The 22,542-nt window shown below is 37.9% G+C and overlaps 2 protein-coding genes across 18 annotated transcripts; one reads left to right on the top strand and one right to left on the bottom strand.

Moving 5' to 3' along the window:
* Window positions 1-503: 503 nt before the first annotated feature.
* On the bottom strand, window positions 504-18,108 carry LOC103721792 (polycomb group protein EMF2B-like). Of its 17 annotated transcripts, none has more exons than XM_088712679.2 (23): window positions 17,907-18,061; window positions 16,888-17,036; window positions 14,427-14,597; window positions 14,074-14,242; window positions 13,862-13,917; window positions 13,002-13,110; window positions 12,738-12,897; window positions 12,540-12,608; window positions 11,783-11,919; window positions 10,019-10,078; window positions 9,825-9,943; window positions 7,710-7,774; window positions 5,796-5,848; window positions 5,634-5,687; window positions 5,488-5,547; window positions 4,575-4,621; window positions 4,267-4,460; window positions 3,889-4,180; window positions 3,669-3,720; window positions 2,850-2,933; window positions 2,482-2,561; window positions 1,806-1,895; window positions 504-814 (listed from the first exon to the last, which is right to left on the bottom strand). In XM_088712679.2, the coding sequence occupies exons 3-23, from the start codon at window positions 14,459-14,461 to the stop codon at window positions 676-678; spliced, it is 2,124 nt and encodes a 707-aa protein (XP_088568805.2). In that variant the 5' UTR covers window positions 14,462-14,597; window positions 16,888-17,036; window positions 17,907-18,061; the 3' UTR covers window positions 504-675. The 17 variants fall into 17 exon arrangements, with proteins under 17 accessions (XP_088568805.2, XP_088568808.2, XP_008810385.3 ...); XM_088712682.2 differs by having other exon boundaries at window positions 14,348-14,597; window positions 17,907-18,048; XM_008812163.6 differs by lacking the exon at window positions 16,888-17,036 and having other exon boundaries at window positions 17,907-18,108.
* Window positions 18,109-19,980: 1,872 nt separating this feature from the next.
* Window positions 19,981-21,100, top strand: LOC103724026 (uncharacterized). The gene is made up of 4 exons (XM_089927700.1): window positions 19,981-20,038; window positions 20,125-20,222; window positions 20,320-20,395; window positions 20,462-21,100. Exons 1-4 carry the CDS (start codon window positions 19,981-19,983, stop codon window positions 20,947-20,949), a joined length of 720 nt encoding a protein of 239 aa, XP_089783826.1. The 3' UTR covers window positions 20,950-21,100.
* The last annotated feature ends 1,442 nt before the right edge of the window (window positions 21,101-22,542 follow it).

Consider the following 22,542-nt stretch of genomic DNA (forward strand, 5'->3'; position numbering starts at 1 on the left):
TCACAAAAACAAGATGATATAAATATGTGTGGTGACTTTTTAAAAGCAAATATATAATACATAATATTTGCAAGGATATGATAGCAATGTAAAAATCTTAATAATTTAGGTTATTTTATCTCTTATGAAACTACTCTTGTTTTAATTAAGTGAATTTTGTATAAAAAAATCTAATTAATTGTTGATCTTACAAGAACATATGGATGCTGCATCAAATTATAATATCCTATATACACCTTTGACGAATGCCCAATGCTTATAGATTAATTGCTTAATTTTATTTTCAGTTGAGGTTGTACGCAACTCTTCTAAAAAAGAAGGGCAAATTCCAAAATCGATTGTACTCAACTTTGTAAGAGGCCGCGTGCAACTTTTACAGCCCTAGTATACCCAATTCGTACGTACTCCATCCTTTTAAGTTTACGGGCATTCTTCTCCACAATCGCTCACTCATTTCTATCGTAGCTAATCATGTACCGTCCGTACTGCCCAACAATATCATGTCATAACATTGCACGCCTTCCAACTATTTTATAAAGAAATGAAAAGAATGATAAATATGTGCAGATGGATACATAATATTCATCCATTCAAATGAAGCAACAACACAATCCTCCAAGACGTTCTCAATATCAGATAAAGTGGCTTCCCGATATAACTCCAACCAGCACGACATCACCTGAAGCAAGTAAAGAGAGGACCTTCTGATGAAATGCCTCCACGTATTAATGACTTGGTTAATTTGGATTCCAGGCCACCCTGGCAAGTTGTCTTGACAATGGGAGCAAGTGAGGTGGATAATCGACATGCGACACTGCAGTACAAATATTAAGTTGTCTTTTGATTAATTAGTTAATCTTTCTTCTTTTTCCAAAAAATAAAGAGCATTGGAGAAGGCAAATCACTTGATGCTAAAAATATGAATGACTATCTCACTTTTAAGTTCTAAAAAATGTCAATATTCATGTAAAATGATCTGTGACACAGCAGTACATCCGCTGCGAAGGCGGCTTCCTCCCCATCCTTTTCTTAATACCCCCTATAAATGAAAACTATGAACCCCCCCTCTAAAACAATGATAACCCACTCCTTAAATTATATTTAAAAAAAAAAAACATAAAAAAGATCCCCCAAAAATGGAAGGGGAATGGGATTAGCAAATCAGGTGGCTTCAGTTGCAGGAATGACCAATCTAATGAGTGAATCTCAAAATTCTCAGCTTTGCTTGGGATTCGAGCTCTCATTCTGAGATCTTTCAAGAATTAAATTACAATTGTTCATGGTTTGCGCATCTAGAAGACTATGATTCCAAAGTTTAATCATAAATAGCCTCCAGCACCTGCTCATGCAACAAAAGATTGTCGATACAGGTTTTTGTTAATGAACATAATAACTTGATGGATCAACTTAAAACAGGAAAAAGAGAACCACCATAAACACATCAATGAGTTTATTGGTGAAGGCTATCTGCCGGTGTTTATTACATGCAGGAATAGTAATTAAAATATTGTAGTAGGAGGACAAGTCCTTTTTTAAAAGAACCTTGATGAATTAGCTGGTTCAGAAGTTGCGACTCACAATGCACGAATGCAATTTGGGTAAGAGATGCATCCGTATATGGACAGCAGAAAAGTTGTTAATACAATTTCAAGCATAAAGATAAAGCTGCATGTCTAGGGATGCTAAAACATTCGGCAGCATACATTAAAGCAAATGAAGAAAAAAGAAAACCAGAAAAAAGAGGTGCAATGAACAAGCATATGCATGCAAATCTGCATGGAAACCATGGTACAACAGAGACCTACCATAGCAAAGCAGGAGACCGCACAAGTACTTGTCCATGAAGCCGGGAGAACGCTTGACATGCCCAAGGAATGTGCCCATCTGCTAGCACCCTGTAAAGAAAATGATCATATTTTTTATGAGGACCAAAGTTTACAGATGTCAGCTATTAACCACCAAATTCCAACTCAAGCTAAGCTGCAAAGAATAGACGAATTGGTTATTGCTCAACCGTCCAAGGTAATCATTTTTTGGTGATCATCTCAAAAGAAAGGAGCGTACGATGGAAGGAGGGAAAGCGTAGAGGGGATAGGGTGCATGGACTCATTGTGTGACATTGGAGATTATATCTAAACAAAATGAAGTTACTGAATATGATATTTATTCCAGTTATTTCATACCAGATTACCTTTTTATGGCATCCAAATATTTTCAATTGGCGCATCACCTGCTATGGTTATGTGACATTTCAAAAATTCTTGACATTACTTCATGATTCACTTAATCCTCAATTCGATAACATTGAGCAGTGTAAATGTATAATTGTGTTCAAAATGTGATGATTGGGCAACCAGGATAACGGAAACCATAAAATTAACAAAAACGCAGCTAGGATTGAGATTAATCCTTAGACTTGAATTACCAAAGCTAGATTAATGCAAAGAGAACTAATGGAATTTGAACCAGATAAAGCTTAACCTTTGTTTCCTGACAAATGAATTCCACATATGCATAATTTGCTTCTCGTCCTTTGTCACATCCACAAAATCATCAAGCATCTGCATCATGTTATGGTCATCATGATAAACAAAATATTTCCACTTTATGTTGTAAGAATAATAAAACACCAGATCACTGAATTTGATAACCACAAAGGTGCACATTACATGCAGCCAGTTTTAAATGAAAGAATAGGAGTTCTAAACCAAGCCAAAACGATATCTTATAGATGATTGACTTGGACCTTCCAGACACGCAGGATAATGTAGCTATCCTACTCTGACTCTAATAAAATTCTAATTAAAGAAGACAGAAATGAGCAATACAGCATAATCACCGGATCTTACCCTTCTATCTTCAAAATCAGCAATGGCATCATCAACTTCATCCTCACTGTCCCGATCTGAAATTACTTGCTCCGCCACCATTGGCTTTAAACATAATAAACATATCATGTCTAAGAAATTAAAAAGAACGATTTTTTCATAAAAATAAATGTAACAGCAAAATGTTGAAAAGAAAAATAATAATAAACTTAATAAGTTTAGTTAAGAAAAGAGAGCTCAATTCCATAATGTCTCAGCTACAAATTTAACCATATTAACAAATGAAAATGCTTCAAATGACAGTGTATATAAGATGAATATCAAAGTTAAAGCAGAAGTCACATGCATGAACAGTATAAGCTTGAGAAGGAAATTGATGCAAGTCAAATATATAAAGTGAAACAATTTTAATAGGCATATACACAAAGCCCACAAAGAAGCAAAATTATAGCATTCTGATGTCAATGAAGTACATGGACCTACAAAAAAGGCTGCATAATTACTGATGTAGAACTATTTAAAGATATTCTATTTTTTATCTATTATTGTGGATTTATCTTTTAGTATTTTAAATATGAACCGCATGGATGCCTGCCTAAAACAGCTGCACACCACTTAGGCACTATGCAGTGCCCTGGCCGTCTACATACTGCAGCTGCTTTTGGAACCTTGACAAGGTGAAGCATTAAGTTCTCAAACTGATGCAGGAAACCAGTATCAACTGATAAGAGATAAAATATCAGCTTAAATCTAGAAACACAGAGAGCACGCTAATAAGGCAAATAAAGAATTTTCAGTACGAGTTGATGAAGTGATCAAAAGAAAAGAGCTATGCATCACCTGAGCTCTGTGAGAGTGAAAAAACTGGCGTTTTTGTAGCAGTGCTTGGCTGCTGAAGAAGACCATGAAAAAATAGTAAAAACAAATAACAATTTAGCTAGTATTGATGTAAGGTTGTCGAGAACTAAAATATCAAACTAAAGGCCAGTATTGCATATCATATAGGGACTACTAAAACAGTTCCTTAAGTATGCACAATATGCAAGGATTAGAAACCCACTTTCTGGGATCAGTTCGTTCAACAGATAATTTCCGGGTCTTCGCAAATTGCAACACAGTTGGAGGTGCAAGATTGCTTCCAGATCCACGCTGAGCACAATCATTACTGATAGAAGCTTGAGCTGAAGCAGCGCAAATGCCTATAGTATCAGGGCTAGATGAGCCAGGTTCTATACACTCTGCAGCATAATGATTCTCGGAACCAAAGCTTTCAGATTTATGCCTTGCAGACATCAAATGGGTTTCACTGAATGATAGTTTCTGAAGCTTTTCTTCTTTGTAAGAGCCATTATCTGGTTCATAAATAAATATTCAGCCTATGAGTGAGAAATAACTAAATGCATATCTGGATAATAAATGAGATGCATATCATTATAACCATTCAGAAGTGCAGCATCTGTTGGGTAGGCAAGGAGCCTGTAAGAGGAACATGTGCCATTTTCTTTCTGCAGATAATCTTCATGAGAACCTTCTTGGGCTGCTTCTGGTGATTGCGACTCCAAAACATGTGGATGCACATGACTGGCACTCTGAACAAGATTTTTTGATCTTATATGCCTCTTAAACTTTGAGCTAGCAATAAGATTCATATGTTTAGTTAAAAGAAATTCATTGAATTTTATCCGTGCAAAGAAAGATCTGCTCCAAAGCTTCAGCAAGAATTAAAATGATGTGCAGAAAGATTACCAGTAAAAAAAGGTTTGCAACCTTGGATCCACTCCATCAGATACAACCTGCAAATATATGATTTTAGATAGTAAAAGACCTGAAATCGAGAATTGATATCAGAAGGCTCTTTAACCATATGAGTATATGACCTTTCCAAAGCAGGTGATAATTGCACATCCTTTCAGAATTATCTAATTAAAGCATCAATGGATATATGTAACTGTTTAATGCTCAAGACTCAAGAGTTAATGCCTCTTAATAACAGCTTAGGAAAGAAAAATATGCAAATATTCAAGAGAGTATTCCTGTTTAGATGCTACCTTCTTCAAGAACTAGGTGATAGCACGAGTTTTCTTTGTTAAAGAGACAAGAGATGTGTTTTGCAACTCATTTAATTCATGGATGTTCTCAACATAGTATAATAACAGAATGAGTTTTTCTTTCTTTTTTTCCCTTTTGTTCCTTTGTTATCTACTGGAAGAGCCTTTTTTCACAATTTTTGCATCAGAATTCAGTAGTACCAAAAGCATCCATGTAAAGTTGGCTCAAAAAATATGAAAATTACAACAAATAGAATATATGACCACTTCTTGTAAAATAAAAAAAAGGATACCCCAGTGCATGAGGATCCCACTACTGCAGTGTCTAGGGAGGTTTGGATTACACAACCTCAACTTTGCATGCAGAGAGGCTGCTTCCGTGTTTCAAATCGGGATACCCGTCTTACAATGGAGCAACCTTACCATTGCCTAAGGCCTGCTTTTGTATCCACTTCTTGTAATATATCCTAAAAACAGCTAGAAATATGCCAACTAACTATTAACATGCAAACTATTATATAGAACTACTCTAGTTCAAACACCAGTCTACAACTTAGAATCCACATAAATATTATTTAAGCAATAAATTTCAACAATGACAGAGTACTAACCTCAGATCTCCATATGTCAGTCCTCACAGAGACATGCACAGCTTGGTACTCTTCAGTTACCTGCACTTAAGTCAGCAACATGTTTAGTTCAATGCTCAACAGGTGATTTGATGAAATATGACTGACAATCTCAGAAGTTTACCTACCCAGAACTCAAAATTGAATAGGTCATGTGAGGAAGTCAAGTGATATCTTAAACCCTATAAAACAGCAAATTAAACATATCAGAGAGATCTAGAAAAATACGAGTCAATAGAGAACTAAAGTCATGAAGAAAGAAAAATGAGCAGGCAAGAGCAAAATATCACCTTAAAGCTTGCGCATCGCACCAGGCAAAATGGACAGGAGAAGTCTTCAGTTACTGTTTATACGAAAATGGATTGGTGAGAACTAGAAATTACCTAGGAGTGATGCTTCCCACCTAACATAAATGTTTATAACATGAAACTCTAATATAGGTTTGGCTTAAGTAAAATTACACAAGCAGATATATTGCATGAGATGTGATCAACTAAGGTTTCTGGACATAAGACCACTCATCACCTCAAGTCAGCATCATTTCAGACCTTAGAACTTATGAATGAAAAAGAGGCTAGCTAGGATACATGGAGGAAAACTCCAAGCATGTTCGACAATCTAATTTGGTAATGAATTCTTTAATTAATATCTAAAGTGCATACAGTATCATATTCTATTTTATCAATTAGGTATCATAGTCTATGTATCAATAGGTATGATTTTATGAGCTTGATGGTGTTATTGGATTTCTCATGGCTTTGGCTAGTTCAACTGTCCACCATGCATCACTTGAAGAATAGATCCAAGTAACCTAAGAGAAAAAGCGAAAATGTGGTGCTTCTGGATGTGGCTAAGAAGCATGACAATTATTATTTTTTGAGTACTTCCATCAATCAAAATATTTAGCTGATGCATCATTGAGTTGCAGCCTATGTATTTGGCATTGTGCCATTACCTGAATAATTTAGACAACTGAGTCAACATACTAGCACAATATTGAATTACTCCATTTAAAAACATGGTTAAGCATACCTAGTAATCAGTAAGGCAAAAGATTGGACTAAGAAGGTCAACACTTGACTTTAATAACCATTTTTATTATGGTAACACCAAGGGTCAGGGTGAGGGGATGATAACAAGGGCAGGATTTTCATTTAGCTAGGCAAGTAACTCCTTAGCAGAGTAAAAGAGAAAGAAGATGCTAGTTAACATGATAAATGCATCAATTGCAGCATAACCCAAAAATTCCAAGTAACAAAAACAAGCCCATAACTGCCTTTTGCAACACAAGTAATGGCCTGATTGGCTTGGTGTATGTAGGCCAAGTGAAAGGCCACTTCACGAAGAGGCCTCAGCTCCCCTGGGTCAAAGCCACTTTAGGCCTTTTCTCCCTTAAATTGTCCCAGGCGGGAACTCAGTTCAGCTTCACTTCAGAGTTAACAATATGCCCAAAATGGGCATGAATTTTCACTTATGGGCAGCCAAACAGGTCCTAAGCGGAATAAGAAATATATTCCACGGGCACACCACATACTAAACGGAAAATAGTAATAAGCATGTAACCTTTTGCTGGCATTGGGAACCTATGTTCCCCTTATCATACAACCTTTTTATAAATCTGGCAGCTCACCGAACAAAATGTACCAAACTGGAAAGATTTCTTCTAATTGAGAAATCGAATGAGCTCTAAAAATGTATTCTGACAAACTAGATCGATCTAAATTACTAAAACTTAACATTTCCTTTGTTTTTATGTTCTAATTTGAGGAGGTAAACCTCATCTTCCTTGTTTGCTAGGTGAAACTTAAAAAGAATTAGTGCATCTCTTTCCGTTTCCATCTTCTCTCCACAAAATATAACATCATTTCTCCAAACCCCCCCCCCTGCGTGCGCGCCTCCCTCATTCTTTTTATACCAAATAAAATTTATCCTTGAGGTGCGTTACTTCATTACTGGGATGCGTAACATCAAAACACTATATGTGTTGGATTTTGAACAAACTACCCCCTCCTTCAATGGAAGGTCCCAAAGTTCCATAACAAAAATTCCTGCTGTAACATTGAGTTCTGAAAAAAAACAACTATATCACATACAGTTGAAGCGCGTGCACATGCACTCACACAGAGAGATGGAATTAGGTCTCACATACAGATGAAGCAAATGCAAGAATGGAAGCTCACATGCAGAGAGAGAGAGAGAGAGACCTTCTGTTTTTTGCAGTGTGTTGTTGTAGTATCTATAGTTAAAGAGGACATTTCCCGTTCTCAATCTGGACAGCAGAAACAGGCAGGTTAGCAACAGCATAAATCTGGGCATCTGATATTTACAATATTCTAACTATTAAAAAGACAACATTGAAAGTGGCAAATATCGGATAACGAAATGAATCAGAATTAACATTGACAAATAAAGAAGTATTCACACTAATATATTGATTATTAATTACATCTGATTGCCTCAAATTTGCAACCAGACCTGATACTCACAAAAAGTTCATCTAACTAATAGAAGAAGTGTATCAAATAGTTCAGTTTAGTTTTCATTTAGCAAATAACAAACGACATCCACATTTGGCCCAAAAATTTTTAAACTAATATAAGACCATTAGGTTTATTGTTCAAAGATCAGATGTTAGAAGTTTTTCGTAGTCCATAAAACCTCAAATAAACTTTGATTTACCTGAGCATCACTTCACCACATGTTTCATTTTCAACTATAGCAAAGAAAAAAGGATCACATATAAATTCCTCACTTTAAAATTATGTGTAAAATACTCTCCCTAAATATCCAACAGCTGATATCAAGAAGAATTTGATTATGGCCTTAATAAATTTTGAATTCATTACTGAACCCTATATTTTTTTGCATTCATATATGCCCAACTAGGATACAACTACTTGTAATTTCAAATGTAATATCATCGCTAGTTTATTCAAATGCTCGTTCATGTCTTTTTCCACCTTCTCACTAACCAGGTTTTCAAATACAAGTCAGATAAACTTTCAATTCTTAAGCAAGTTTTCTACTCCTTAGGGCTCTCCTATTATTTCATAAGATAATTAAGGAAAAAGGCAGTAAGAGTATTTTCACTAGCACCACCACTTCTGCCATGTACTTTGTCATGGGATCACCCATGTCCCATGATCATCAAAATCCACTTCAACAAATATTTCCAAAACGGATGAATGAGGCCCTCCTGTAGTATTTGACTTGGACAAATGACAAACAAGGACTAATTTTAGCAAATAAAAACCTGAAAAGATATTGCTTTCTGTTCTAATATCAAAACTAATGTATACATAAAACCCCCATGACAGACAAATCTTCATAATTGAGGGTTAAAATTCATAAAAAACAAAAAGGACCTTGACATGTAAGCCAAAACTTAAAATCATATATAAGCCTCATGACTCTGAAACCTGAAAACCAATTATCGGAGGAAATTTAGAAAGAAACCTGCCATTAAAACTGAATTAGGATGGCACAGTTTTTTTAAATTTCTAAAGCTAAGAAATTGAAATCCAAACGCAGTGCATTTCCACTACATATTGTGAATGACCATGTTCACTGTTTGCTGACTTTAAGTGTTTCTTAATATATGTCCTATTAACCACAATAAACATTGGATATGTGAATATGACCCCACTCTTACCTCTCTTGAATTATTAAAAAAATAAATAAAAAGAGGTAATCAAGATATCATCACCCATAGACAACTACTGCATTGTGCCTGCGTATTTAAGCATAGCCATCACCCTTATGCCACATCTCCACTTACCTTCCACTTGCATGTGGATATCATGTGTTATACTATTTTGCTTCCTCGCAGATGCTTGTCAATGGTCCATAACACTAGAAACTAGGACTTCACAAGGTAATCTTACTCTTTCATATGTACAGCACCTTCTAGAACTCGGATTGTTAAAAATGCCCAAAGGACCTTCCCTCTTAACTTTAGAATACATTTACTAAGCCTAAAGACAGAAGATAGGAATTCAATGGTCTCAGGAACTTCATTTAGATTATCCAGATGGCATTTATCTTTTTTCTACTAAAATATGACACGTGATGAATGATGAACATCACATAAGAATTTAAACTTGATTGAGATAACATAATCACCAGTTAAGTACAGATTATCACCTATTAAGATATAAATATACACACACATATTTACATAGAGACACATATGTGACAGGATTTATTTACCAATTACACAAAAAAATAAAATATCAAAAATTTACAATTCATTGAAGAAAAGGAAAAATTTACAAAAGCTAAATACTTAAAGATGGAATAGTAAGTAAAAATCTAGTTACCGGATAATATGAGGTAATGATGATGTTGGAACATCATTGTATGAGTAAGAATTATAAGGAGACCTCTCTCTTGCTCCAATCTCTTGTGCACATATACTCACTTGCACTTGATATGAATTCTTTCAGTAAAGAAAGTCATCAATCATTTGAGGATCAACAGAAGTTGAATATGTAATATAGAGGCATGAACTCACCATAGGATCCGCATTATGAGAACAAAAGGTCATGCAGTTGTTCTGGTTCAAAAATTTAGGCTGCAAAAGTGACAACGCCAATACATGTAATGAGAAAATGGAACAGACTAAATATAGAATCCATAGAAGGAAAGAAAATAGTGGGGAAAAAATAAAATGTAGTACATCATTCTTAGCATCTTTGCTAGTAATTGAGGTGGATCCATGTTCTGATACTTTTGCCCAAACAAAATGTGGATGAGTTCTGTTTGACCATACATAACCAGGTACTACTGGTTTGACATGATGCACTAATAAATTCAAGAAAAAGACACATGAAAGTGGTATTACATGATTAATAAAAAATTTCTTTGCCGCGACATGGTGGCTTGGCCAATTTGGAACTTCTGATAGTGTAAGACAGGTTACAAAGCATGAAACTTGTCAAGCTGCAACATGCTGGAAATATCCAGATATGCGTTCCAACTGACAGGGCCATCAAATAAGCATTATATATTTGATTAGCCTGGGCAAAATATCACATGACAACTTAGGTATAGTCCCTTAATTATCAGGCATAAAAGGGCCCTAGGTGTATACCATGAAACTAGTTCACAGTGGACATGACACTGTGCCGTTCAAAATAATACTAATTGCGCCAGGAAATTTTTGACATATTACTCAAATGAAAGCAAAGAATGCAGCAGTAGAAATCTGAGACTGTCATGAAAAGCAAATGTCGACTAATATGTTTATCTGATATAAAATTATTACCTGGAAGATAGTAAATGATCTCAATACCAATAAATTAGTACCGAAGAAAGATTCCATACATACACAAGTAGCCACAACAAGAACCAAAGTTTTAATAAAGTATATGTTGGCATTTTATGGTAAGAAGTCACATGAACGACAAGGTTTACTACTTCCAGATGATAATAATACAAGACAAACAGGATATTATTTTTTCATAAAAGAAGGAATAACAGTTCTGCCTCACCCAAAATTCCTTTAAAGAAAGTGCACAGTACCAGGGAAAAGTAGTGGATGACCTCACATAGAAAATCATTTAATTGCCACAGCATGTAGCCTCAAAACACTAGGAATAGATCATATCAAAAAAATATAATCCATGTGGAAACTATGATAAATAACCAAGTTGCACCTCAGCACACTGATCAATTAGGGAATCCTTTTTCTTTTCTCTGGATATCACATGAAGCCTTGCAGCATCTATGTGCAAATGTCAGACATCCCATAAATATTAAAAATAATAAATTTATAAACAGCTATCATTTTTAAGCACTTAATTTGTCATATTCATATATAAGTGTATACTTCTACTGGAGTTAATAAATATATGAGCCATTATTTCTTAAACAGTTAATTTGACATAAGCATAAAATGAGGAAATACCTCTATTGAAATAGGAATGGTACATTATTAACATTTAACATAATGAATATGGATGTGTTATATAAACACTATCAACTTCACAATCTTGCTAGAAAAAAATGTAGAAATACGTGGTGGACTACTTTATGGGACAGAATCCATGGGACAGCTGATACAGTATACCATTTCCATCAGCATGACAATAGCGAGAACATCAATAGGTATTATTTATGGAAACCCAGCTAGCATCATGCTGATGGAAAAGGCGATGGCACATCTGATGTCCCATGAACCTGTCCCCCTAACAGCATTCAAATTATTGACAGCCTTCAAAACTAAAAATAGTAGGATTAATATCAAATATGTTAACCATAGTTGTGCATAACATACCTCCAAACTGCACGGGTGCATACTAACAGTCGAAAGCATCTCAGCCTTATGTCCTAAACTCAGCGTCACACACCTCTCCAATGATGAACAAAGTGAATCAATTGGTATTTTTCCCCATAGACAATGACCTTCAATATCTGCTCGCAGAAAAAAGAAAAGGAAAAACTAATGTAGCATCAGTTACAGGAATTCGGAGAATTCACTTGATATCCTTAGTCTCTGCTGGAAATACTGAAATACCAATTTAGTTAACAATCACATACTAAATAAAGACATGACTTGCATGTATGGGCAGAACAATTTAACAAATTTGCAAACCTAAAGATAGTTTTATTTCGGGGGCAAAGTCTAACAACCATGAAGGACTTGAAGACTTGAGAAGGGGGGAAGAGAAAGGAAGGAGGGGGGAGGGAGGACAGACTGTTTAAGGACTTGATGCCTCAATCTACAAACTAAACATGATATTGTTAAATATTTGCCAAAATTTAACAATTTAATCACATAAAAGATGCCTAATATAGTGGCATATTGGGGGCAAATACTTAATATGGTGATTTAAAACTTAAAATAATATTTGCCAAGTTTTCAGGTTACCAAAAGAATTGTGTATGATATTAGTTATTTGCCAGCTGAGATTTTAATAAAATTAATTGTTATAACAGCATAAATGTCTCGTAAACAAAAACGATATTCATGGCATAGATTGTACATTAATAAACCACATCCCTAACTAATTTTGCAACTAATATTGTCTTACTTGGAAAAGAGGTGAGTTCCTCATGATTCAGTGATAGATGATTTTCACCAGAAGCACCTTTTGGTTCCCCTGGATGAATTTAAAATGGAGTTATACTATACATTTACAGACAATACAGAACTAATATCACACAAATTCGTAGAATGAAATCAGAGACTATTTGATCAACTGTACATGCATAAAATACAAAGTCCATACCATTACTGACAAGGATAATGTTGAGATTTCGAACTCGAGCATCTGATGCTAGCTTCTTAATCTCAGGAATAACAAAACTGGCTTCTACTTGATCTTTCTTCCCATATTCATTGAAGGTGGTTATCATACAAGCTCGACTAAGTTGATATACCGCAGAATGCTGTTTGCCATTTATCAAAAGAGAAAGTGAATATTCGATAAAGATATAAAAACAAATGACTTGTAGGATAGCTAAGTTTGTCCACATTTAGATAACTTTTCTACCTCTGTAACATCAGCAACAGGTCTTCCCAATAACACATAAAGAGGTAACCCATCTTGTTTTTGTCCCTCAGCGTTCATGCTCCCGGAAAGTGATACAGTTATTTGAATCCTACATGACCAAAGCAAATTTAATCTACTAATTGTCCTATTAAAAAAAATCAAAAATTTATATCAGTCAAAATATGGCACATTAAGCCTTTAGCACATTCACATTAAGTAAAAAATCTTTGGATATCAAGAAAACACAAAATCCTGAATTATGGTATCACTTAGGCCCTGATTGGGGGAGCTGTTAGCAGTAGACCTTTTGGAAGTAGGACTATTGGAAGTAGGACTATTGGAAGTAGAGCTTTCTGATAGAGCTTTTATAAAAAGTTGTTTGTTGTTTGGTAACTACATTCCTAAAGTGTTGTGACACTTTAACATGTGTTTGGTAAACAAACTGAGAAAGTTCTTTTGTATGACAAAATTACTATACTTTTGTATACACTATACAGTCTTGATTCTCGTAAAGCCAGTCATACTTAGTATTCAGGTGGAAACACTTAATGGAATATAAGATGAATAAATAGATGATAGTTACAAAAAGTAGCATTTCTTATTTATTTTTTTTTTAGGAAGCAATTTGATTAAATGATGAAAATGGTGCCCAACCAAAATCCACTCAGCCTGGATGTTGCCTGTGTTTTTCTATTTGTGTGTGATGGTAGGATTCCTATAACTTACCATATACCATAAAGCAAGCAATATTAACCAAGGATTTAAAGGAAAAAAGATATCAATATTGAAACAAGGATTTAAGAGAAAAAACATATCTTTACATCTAAAAAATACAAAAAACTATATGACAAAATAAAAACCTCCGTTTGTGCTTTGCCTCTATCTTGTATTGCAAACATCTTTGAAGAAGCAACGGCTGCAGCATAATCAATAACTATTAGAACTTTAAAACAATTTTTTCTTTCAAAATGAAATCATTCTGCACATGACCATGGCAACAGACAGATGGTACAGGGACTTTTTTAAACAAGACAAGACACCAATACCAGAGCCCTATGGTTAACGTACATACATTTTGTATAGCGCGTCGTTGAAGAATATTGTAAAGCTCAACAGGTTTACAATAAACCGAAAGGCTTTCTTCAGCTGCAAATTGTTCTTCAGTGGTCAAATGAACCCGAGACTGCTGGCGGCACATCTGATCAGCAGTCCTAGAATGGCTGCAACTGCAGCCAATGTTCCTGCAGATGAATAAAATCAACATGTAAGATAGTTCATTCTTTCATTGGTTAGAGCATAGGCCTTAGAAAATAAAATTTTAATGAAAGTAACCAAAAATAACAGACCTAGATGGCAAGATTGCTTTTAGAAACTATTGAAGTTAATGCTGAACAACCAGATATGGTGTTTAGAGTGCAAAATTACGTGGTTTCACGAACCGCCAAAGGTAAGCCTGGCATTCTGGATGGAAAGTGGCGAAATATAGATTTTCATAGAACTCCAAACTTAACCAAGTATGCTGATAGGTCATCCACCAAGGGCAACATTCACCTACTTCGTTCCAGCTGCAGCTTACTCTGTAGTATTTTACTGATTCTGTAAAGAATTTCCATAGTACAGTTTAGAAAATGACTTCGTTCTGTCAATATATAAGAAAAAGTATGCCTTGTATGAGCTTATAAGAATGCAAACACACAGGTAATTTTGAAATAACGACACAAAAGGTGATCTGGTCATTTTTGCTTACAGAACATGTATCAACTGATACTAGCTAATAAAATCCTTAGAAAACAAACTGCATGCAACAATTTATAAGAATTTTACTTATAAAACAAAGATAGAGAAATATTAAACTCTGGAAAATGTACATAAGTTGAACATCACTATTTGCTTTGGAATCAATGACAGAATGGCAAGTTAGGAAGCAAGTTCTGCAGTGAATATGAGATCCTACTGGGCTATCAAACCAAAAATATAAAGAACAAAGGACATACAAGGATAAGAAACTAATTATATGATCAAAGAGTAAAAAAGATTGCATGTATACACTATTAAGACCATGACTAAAGAACATAATGAAAGATGAAGGGAAAGTATTGCAACACCATCAATTTGGGCAACAACTCCCATGCTAAATATAAAGATCATGGACATGTTCTCCAATGTGAACTCCCATGTTAAATACAAAGAACAATCATCCATGAACCAGCAGCACACCTACATGCATGACAGAGGAGAAAAAACCATTTCTTCAATATATGCTTCCACCCAACGTCAGCAGAACCAATACCGGGCACCGTATCTGTTGCCTGGCAGGACGAGTCGGTACGGGCCCACATCGTGCCGGGCCCGTACCAACACAGTAGAAGAGACGGGGGAGAGAGAGAACGAGAGAGAAAAGAGAGAGAGTGGGGAAGAGAGGGAGCAAGAAAGGGAGGAAGAAAGAGGCCAGTCGGCGGAGGCTGGGGAGCCTACGTGCAAAGGCAGAGCTCCGCCTCCGATCTCCAGTTTCGTTCGAAACATAGACCCGGAGGGGGCCTTTTAATTTTACCTTTTTTAAGTTAAAGTTGGCAAACCCATTGCCAACTTTACTTAATTTTTTAAAATAAAAACCTACCTCGGCAACTCCCCGGCCTCCGCCTCCTCTGCGTGGAGGCTCTCCAACCTCCGCCGGCCGGCCTCTCTTCCTTCCTCTCCCTCTCCCTCTCCCTCCCTTCCTCGCTCTCTCTCTCTCTCTCTTCTCCTCTTTTTTCTTCTGCTTTCCCTCCGGCGACGACAAGAGGTGTCTCGATTTCAATAGTGAAACCGTCCCGGTCCGCCGCCAGTATGGCCCGGGATGCCTCGAACTAGACGGTTCAGGACGGATCCGCAGACCTTGCCTCCAACCCTTGCAAAATGCCCTTCCCAACTTCACACCATATTTATGAGAAAACAAGTTTCCAGGAAAACCGATTAGAGAAGCAAATGCTATTTCTATGGAATGCACGCGGTAATGGAAAGTACATCTTAGATGATCACGAGAGCAAGTTGTTGATAAGAACTCTCTTCTTTGGCATCAATTTGTATGGAGGAAAAGAGAGGGGGGGGGAGCCCCATTGCCCTTTGCTATTAGCCATGCTCTGCTCCAGCACCTCGCTTTGGCCCAAACTCTTAACCAAAAGAGGAAAACACGTTTGAAGATTCTCTTCAATTAGATCGATAAAACCACTGCTCCATTTATTTGTTTCCTAGTAGAGAGATAGTTAATAATTAATTCTAACAAAAAAAGACATTCCTCTTTATAAATCTCCATAAAGTTAAATCTGTGGTTATTTATTAGACTAAATCAATGAAAGGTAGTATCTTTATGATTTATCCATTGATTGTTATACACTTTTCACATGCACTTTCCTTAAAGTTCTTGCTTATTTTGGATCAAGTTTTCTTCTTTCCAAATAGCATCCTTTCTTCTCATTTCCTTTTTGGCTCTTGCAATGTCTTCCTTACCCGTTTCCCTTATGGTAACCATGCTTCACATTGTTTTCCGACATTACTTGCCCCTCTTCACTTCGTAGTGTTGAAGAGAAGAAATTCTTTGCGCCCCCCTCCCTAAACACCCAAAACACAACACATAGTTTCTCTTTTATTTGAACCCCACCTAATGTAAATGGCGATGTGCACAAGCACACACACTTGCACCTCTTCTCGCTTCTTTGATTCCCACCTAATGTAAATAGACTTTGATTCCCACCTTATTTGAACCCCACCTAATCAACCCTATTTTTGATTCCCCTTTCTCTCGTTTATTAAGGGCACGTAGACTTTGGCGGACAGAGTGCTGAGAGGATATGGGCACGTCAATGAGACTGACATGAAAGCAAGTAAGCTTTTCTCGAGACCCTCTTACCCAATCGGTTCAGGAGAGAAAGGTGACAACTTGTAGCTCTTGGTTATCTCTTGCACTCTTTTTTGTTTTGATTTAAGAAATGCCTTGATTTTGGATTTCTTTGGGGCGAAATTGTTTCCTTCTTTAGGGAAAAATTGTCTGCGACAACCCTGAGAACAATAAAAAAATAAAAGGACATTGTTTTAGATGATATTCGTATTCAAATGAGCCGAGCATAGTGATTCAAGAAATTGATTTATCCTCTCTGCTCCATTTGGCTTCTTACTGGTACCTAGTTTTGAATCATCTTTTAGCCTAGTTGGTGAAAGCTCCGGGCTGCCTATCTTCTACATAAAACTGTTGCAGATTGTGGTTTTGGCACGGGAAGGATCACAAAGAATCTTATTTTAACATAACTAGCTTTATTTCATTATTCTCTTATTTTGTTATTTTGAGGAATTCAGAAATTTTCTTCTGTATTTTTTTTCTGAGCTAGTGTGCCTGCGTATCACCAAGACTCGCCTAAATTTTAGGCGTTAGCAATCAAATGGAGGAAATAAAAGCTGCATTAACTGGTGAAAACTAAGCTATGTAATTAATGACTGGACAGATAGAATATCCACGCTAGCAGCAAAAATTACGTTCTTGTGTTCGCTACTGAGATTGTGTCTTTTTCTTGAATCACAATGGAGACTATTGGCATTCTGCTACACGATTTATCAACCTAGATAGCACCGAATGCCATATATACTGGATGAATATATTGTGTTTTGTCGAGTATTCCTCTATCTAATGAGAACTGCGAGGATCCAAAAAAAGAACAGCAGGTTTGGCTGGAAACATATTAGGGTTAGGGTTACGGTTAGGGATCAACCCTAATCAAAGCCTTCTTTCATGGATTCAGGCAGCATGACCTTTTCAGAAACAAGATCCAAGAAGAAGAGGTTGGAGCAGGAGGAGATAAGCTGCCGATAACAAACAAAAGAAAAACAAGAAAAGAAAGAGCAAAGATGGGTGAGAGAGAAGAGGACAGAACTCACCGATATCGGAGGCTTCGGGGCACCCGAGGGGAGGATGGCAGCGGAGACGACACCGGCGAGGATGCCGGAGCCGTCGTGTCGCACGGAAGAGGCTCGCGTCCGTCGGGATGGCAGGTGGCTTGGGCTTCCTTCTTTCTCCCGAGCGGACGGCAGGTGGAGGGGACCCGAGGGGGGGGGGGGGGGGGGGGGGGGTGAAGCGGATGGAACCTCCGCTCGAGCTACAGTAGCTTAAAAGGCGGTCGAGTTGGCTGCCCGGTCCGAAAGTGGTATCTCTGACGGGCTGAGCCCGGGCTGGGCCTTTTGACGCGAAGGGGCCTGCAGCCGGTCCAGTTGCAGACACGCCCTCCGGGCTGGTTAGGACTAAATATAAATTTTTTTATATAAATACCTCCCTAAATATCAAATTTGACATAAATATTTTTTTAAATTAATATTTATATTTATACTTTAGTAAAATATTTGTTATGCTATTCTATTTTTTTTATTCTTGTTTTTGCATATGTGTTGTACCATCTAACGCCGTTAAAAAATTAACGATTTCAAATTAAAATGACTAAAATATTCTTAATAAGTTGATGTAAAAAAAAAATTTATAAAGCGATCGCAATAGAGACAAAAAAAATAATTTTAAAATTTTATTTTATTTTTAATTAAAATAAATATGATTTTTATTACCGATGTTAGAAGAACCATTATATTAGAGATATTTATGCAAAAATAATATTTTATGAAGGTACAAAAGTAAATATAAATTTTAATAGAGTATTCACTCAAATTGAAATTTTTAGAAGGGTATGCATACAAAAAAAAAAAATCTAACAGATATCCTACTACATTTTACAAGTATCCAACTGCCGAGCCATGAGCAAGATTTAACTTCCCAGTAGTTAACCAGTCAAGTAGTTCCCCTTTCTACAGATACATGATATCTTGGAGCTGTCGAGTTATTTTGGTTCATGCGTTGTAGTCATTGTTTGTGAACAAGTATTGCTCCACCAAGTTGACCACGTAATACCCTCCCTCCCTGGATTCGATCATGTGAATATCATCACATTTTTGGCAATATATATCAGATTTCTTTTAAACAAGAATCCCATATTTCAGCAGAGTTTGTAGCTTGTGATATTCCGGGGTACGACCTAAGATAACCTGGTCGGCGGGGGATGATATCATGTTTTTCTTGTTCCCATTTTGGCCCCGAGCAGAACCGTTGCTATCTCAGCTTGCGGCGGGTAGTTCGGTCAATTAGGGCCAGCTCCGTTTGACTCGTCCTCGCCAACGGCTTTTCTCCATCCAACTCCCGCGCTTCGCGCCAAGGCCCGTTAAACCACCTGCGCCATCCAACCCACGGCTGGCATCAAGACTTCGATGACAAACTCCACGCCCTCCCATTTCACAGCATCTAAAAATAACCCAATCTCCTCTCAGAGGATGTGTTCTTTTGCGATTAACCCCGCGGTATCTTCCGTTGAAGCCGGATCAGGCTTTAAACAGGGCTGAGGCAATGTGATTCCCCTTCTTTCCATTCTTCCGATTCACTGCCCGGCCCTTCTGAAAATTTGAGGAAAAAAGAAGAAGAAACTCGAACCAAGTCGAAGACGAAGATAAGTTCTCTCCATCGAACTTCTGTAAGCGAGGCTAAAGAGAACTATCCAAAATGATGCTATTCTTGTTTAGCCGGATGGAATGGGCATGACCGGGAGACCTGTCGTGAGCCTGGAGTTTGATATCTCGTTCAATATTTGCTCTCAAAGGTATGGTTATTTTATTTTAAATCGATCTATGTGCTTGACCGGAGATCAGCAGATATTCAAGGTGAATTAAAATGTTTTGTAATGTTTTCTCTTCTGGAGTTCCTTTTGTAAAAGGTTTTGTATTCTAAAAGGTGAAATGTCTCGTATAGTTTTTGGCCACAGAATTTTTTCATAGTATAAAAGTGCATGATATGGTATGCTTCTTATTTGCATGTCGTCTTCCGGGAATTCCAAGGTCGGGGGCGGAATACTGGGCCACAATAGACCGTCGGAGTGGGCCTAGGGGTGCATAGACGGTCCAATCGTTGGGCCCACACTATATGGGCACCAAGATGAAGGGCCTTTTGAAGGGCCTCCGCTACATCTCCCAAATATTCGGTAAGCCTGTTACTACTAGCCGTTTGATCTTCTTCCTGCGTTCCATGTAGCCCATCTTTTGTAATCAATTCCATCATCAGACACAGATACGAAGGAGCAGGAGATGCAGATCGGATACCCCACGGACGTCAAGCACGTGGCGCATATCGGCTGGGACGGCCCTTCCGTAAATGCCCCCGGCTGGGTAAGAGGAAAACCTCTCTCTCACTCCCCCACCATCGCTGCTTCTGACCTTCGAACCTCCATCTAACGGATGTGATTGATTCAAAAATTTGGAACAGAGGAACGAGTTGCGGTCGTCTTCGGTCCCTCTCACCGCCCCCATTGCCGGAGGCGTCCCACCTAAATATCCCTCAGGTAAGCTCCCTGTCTTTTCCCCCATCGTTGCTAAGAACTGTCGGATCTTGATCTGACGGCCCGACTGATACCCGGGTGCAGAGATCGGTGGAGTACAGGACTCTTCAGCCCGGGACCAGCCGGAGGTTCCGGCGCGGAGGTCGTCGCGGCACAACGCCTCGCTCGCCGGGCACAGCGTCGACTCGCCACACCGCGAGTCCCGACTGTCGCGGCGCCACCAGTCGTCCGGCGCTGCCGCTGTCGACTCCCTGGTGCGCGAATCCTCAGAGGGGTCGCGGCACGGCCGGAGGCATCGGGGCACCGCCGGTCTCAGGCAGGAGAGCACCGCTGGAAGCGGTGACGGGGGCGGTTCGCAGTCGCAGGATGGAGGGGCGGCGGTGCCGAAGCGGGACCGCCCCCGCCGGAAGACCAAGGGGTCCTCGTCCGGCGGAGGCTCCGTCAGGTCGACGTCCCGATCGAATGCCGCCGCCTCGGAATCGGAGGGCGGGGTCGAGAGCCAGAGCTCGTATTCTGCCCCGTCCTTGAAGACGACGAGAGAGGAGGAAGGGTTCTGATACGATCGAACTCAGGGAAGAAAGGGACTCCGTTCCATCATCCGTACAACGAGACTCTGTTTACCGCCTGATTTCTACTGATTTGGTGCTCTTCTGGTGCCCCGCTGTCCAGATCAAAGACGACTCCCTGTGCTCATGGTAAGTCTCGCAAGGACGGACGGATGGTTCTTTTGACTTGGAGTTGACTCTCATATGCAACATTTTATTTAAATCAATAGAACAATGCAAGAGGATGGTAAAAGAGAGGGATTAGTCTCTTCAAAGATTCCAATGTACTGTTCTTGCCACCAATCTGCAAATCAACATGGGCGAAAGAATGATTATGATTTTTTTTCTTGTGTGACGTCATCATAGTAACTGCTTCCAAATTTATGCAGATAAATAAAAATATATATATAATGTTGTGCGAGATACAGTCTAACCATTGGCATTGCGAAAGAAGATCAAGAAGATCGATCAACCTTATGCACAAAAGATACAATATAGATCCAATCAACATGGTGCTCTCTCTTTCAATGATTTCTTATCTTGTGTGCCACATTTTTGCATCTTTTTAGCCATCCAAGCCATTCATGTGCCTTACTCATATAAATCTTGATGTAATAGGCTTTCCGCAGAATCATGTATGCTTTCAGCATAAACCTCATAAGCTGCCATTTTTTTTATATATATGTGTATTTTTGAATTGGAGGGAGGGCTAGCCCATCAACCCACACCGGAGTCCACCAAATGTCTTGCATTCGGGCCCTCGCATCAATATAAGATGATCGGTCATGGAAAGCACGCTATTCTTATCCCTCTTATATAATCTCTCTGAATCAGCAAATCTAACTCAGATCGTAGTTTTTGGGCTACAGGAAGAAAAAAAGAAAAAGAACTGTGTGGAATTTGGTTGATATAAGGTCATGCTTAAATGGATAGCTCCACCATTTAGATGTGGTAGTTAGCCTTCAAACACACTACTCTATCGCTTATCAGATTAAAATTTGTAAGGGATATTTTCAGAACTTGTCCTTTGGGATCTGAAATTACCATCCAAGACTGAATAGCTACTTGTGTTGCTTGAGAAGACTGGTTCTACATGCACGGTCTCTTCATCTTACAAATAGATATAACATTAGAAAACTTTCATATGCCATCAATCTTTTGAGAACTGCATCGTTTTGAATTCATGGGTGCGAATTGTGATTTCGAAATTGTGCTCTTACTACTTTAATCAGATGAGGGAAATAGCACCATCAAGCAAAATAATGGTTCTTATAGTCAATATTTATATATTTATTTAAAAAAAGAGAGCATATAGACACTGTGAATGCATCTTTCACAGCTCACAAATGTAGAAGGGATTTTGCTAAAGACATTAAATAGACGAGGGAAAAAACTTTCTAAAGCTAATATAGCTCTCGTTTTCTTTTGATCTAAAACTTTCTCCATTGACACCGTATGATTCCAAAAGACATGAAAAATCAAGCAGCAACGACTGTAAACGACTACTTCAACTGCTTTCCGTTGTAGATTAATCTATGGCAGACGAACAATTAATAGGTTTCCTTGAATCAACGACTATGAGATTAATCCAGGTAATGCTTCGCT

Source organism: Phoenix dactylifera, chromosome 16 (assembly GCF_051530095.1).
Source record: "Phoenix dactylifera cultivar Ajwa chromosome 16, Ajwa_hap1_PhDact_Kaust_v1.1, whole genome shotgun sequence".
Taxonomy (NCBI): Eukaryota; Viridiplantae; Streptophyta; class Magnoliopsida; order Arecales; family Arecaceae; genus Phoenix; species Phoenix dactylifera.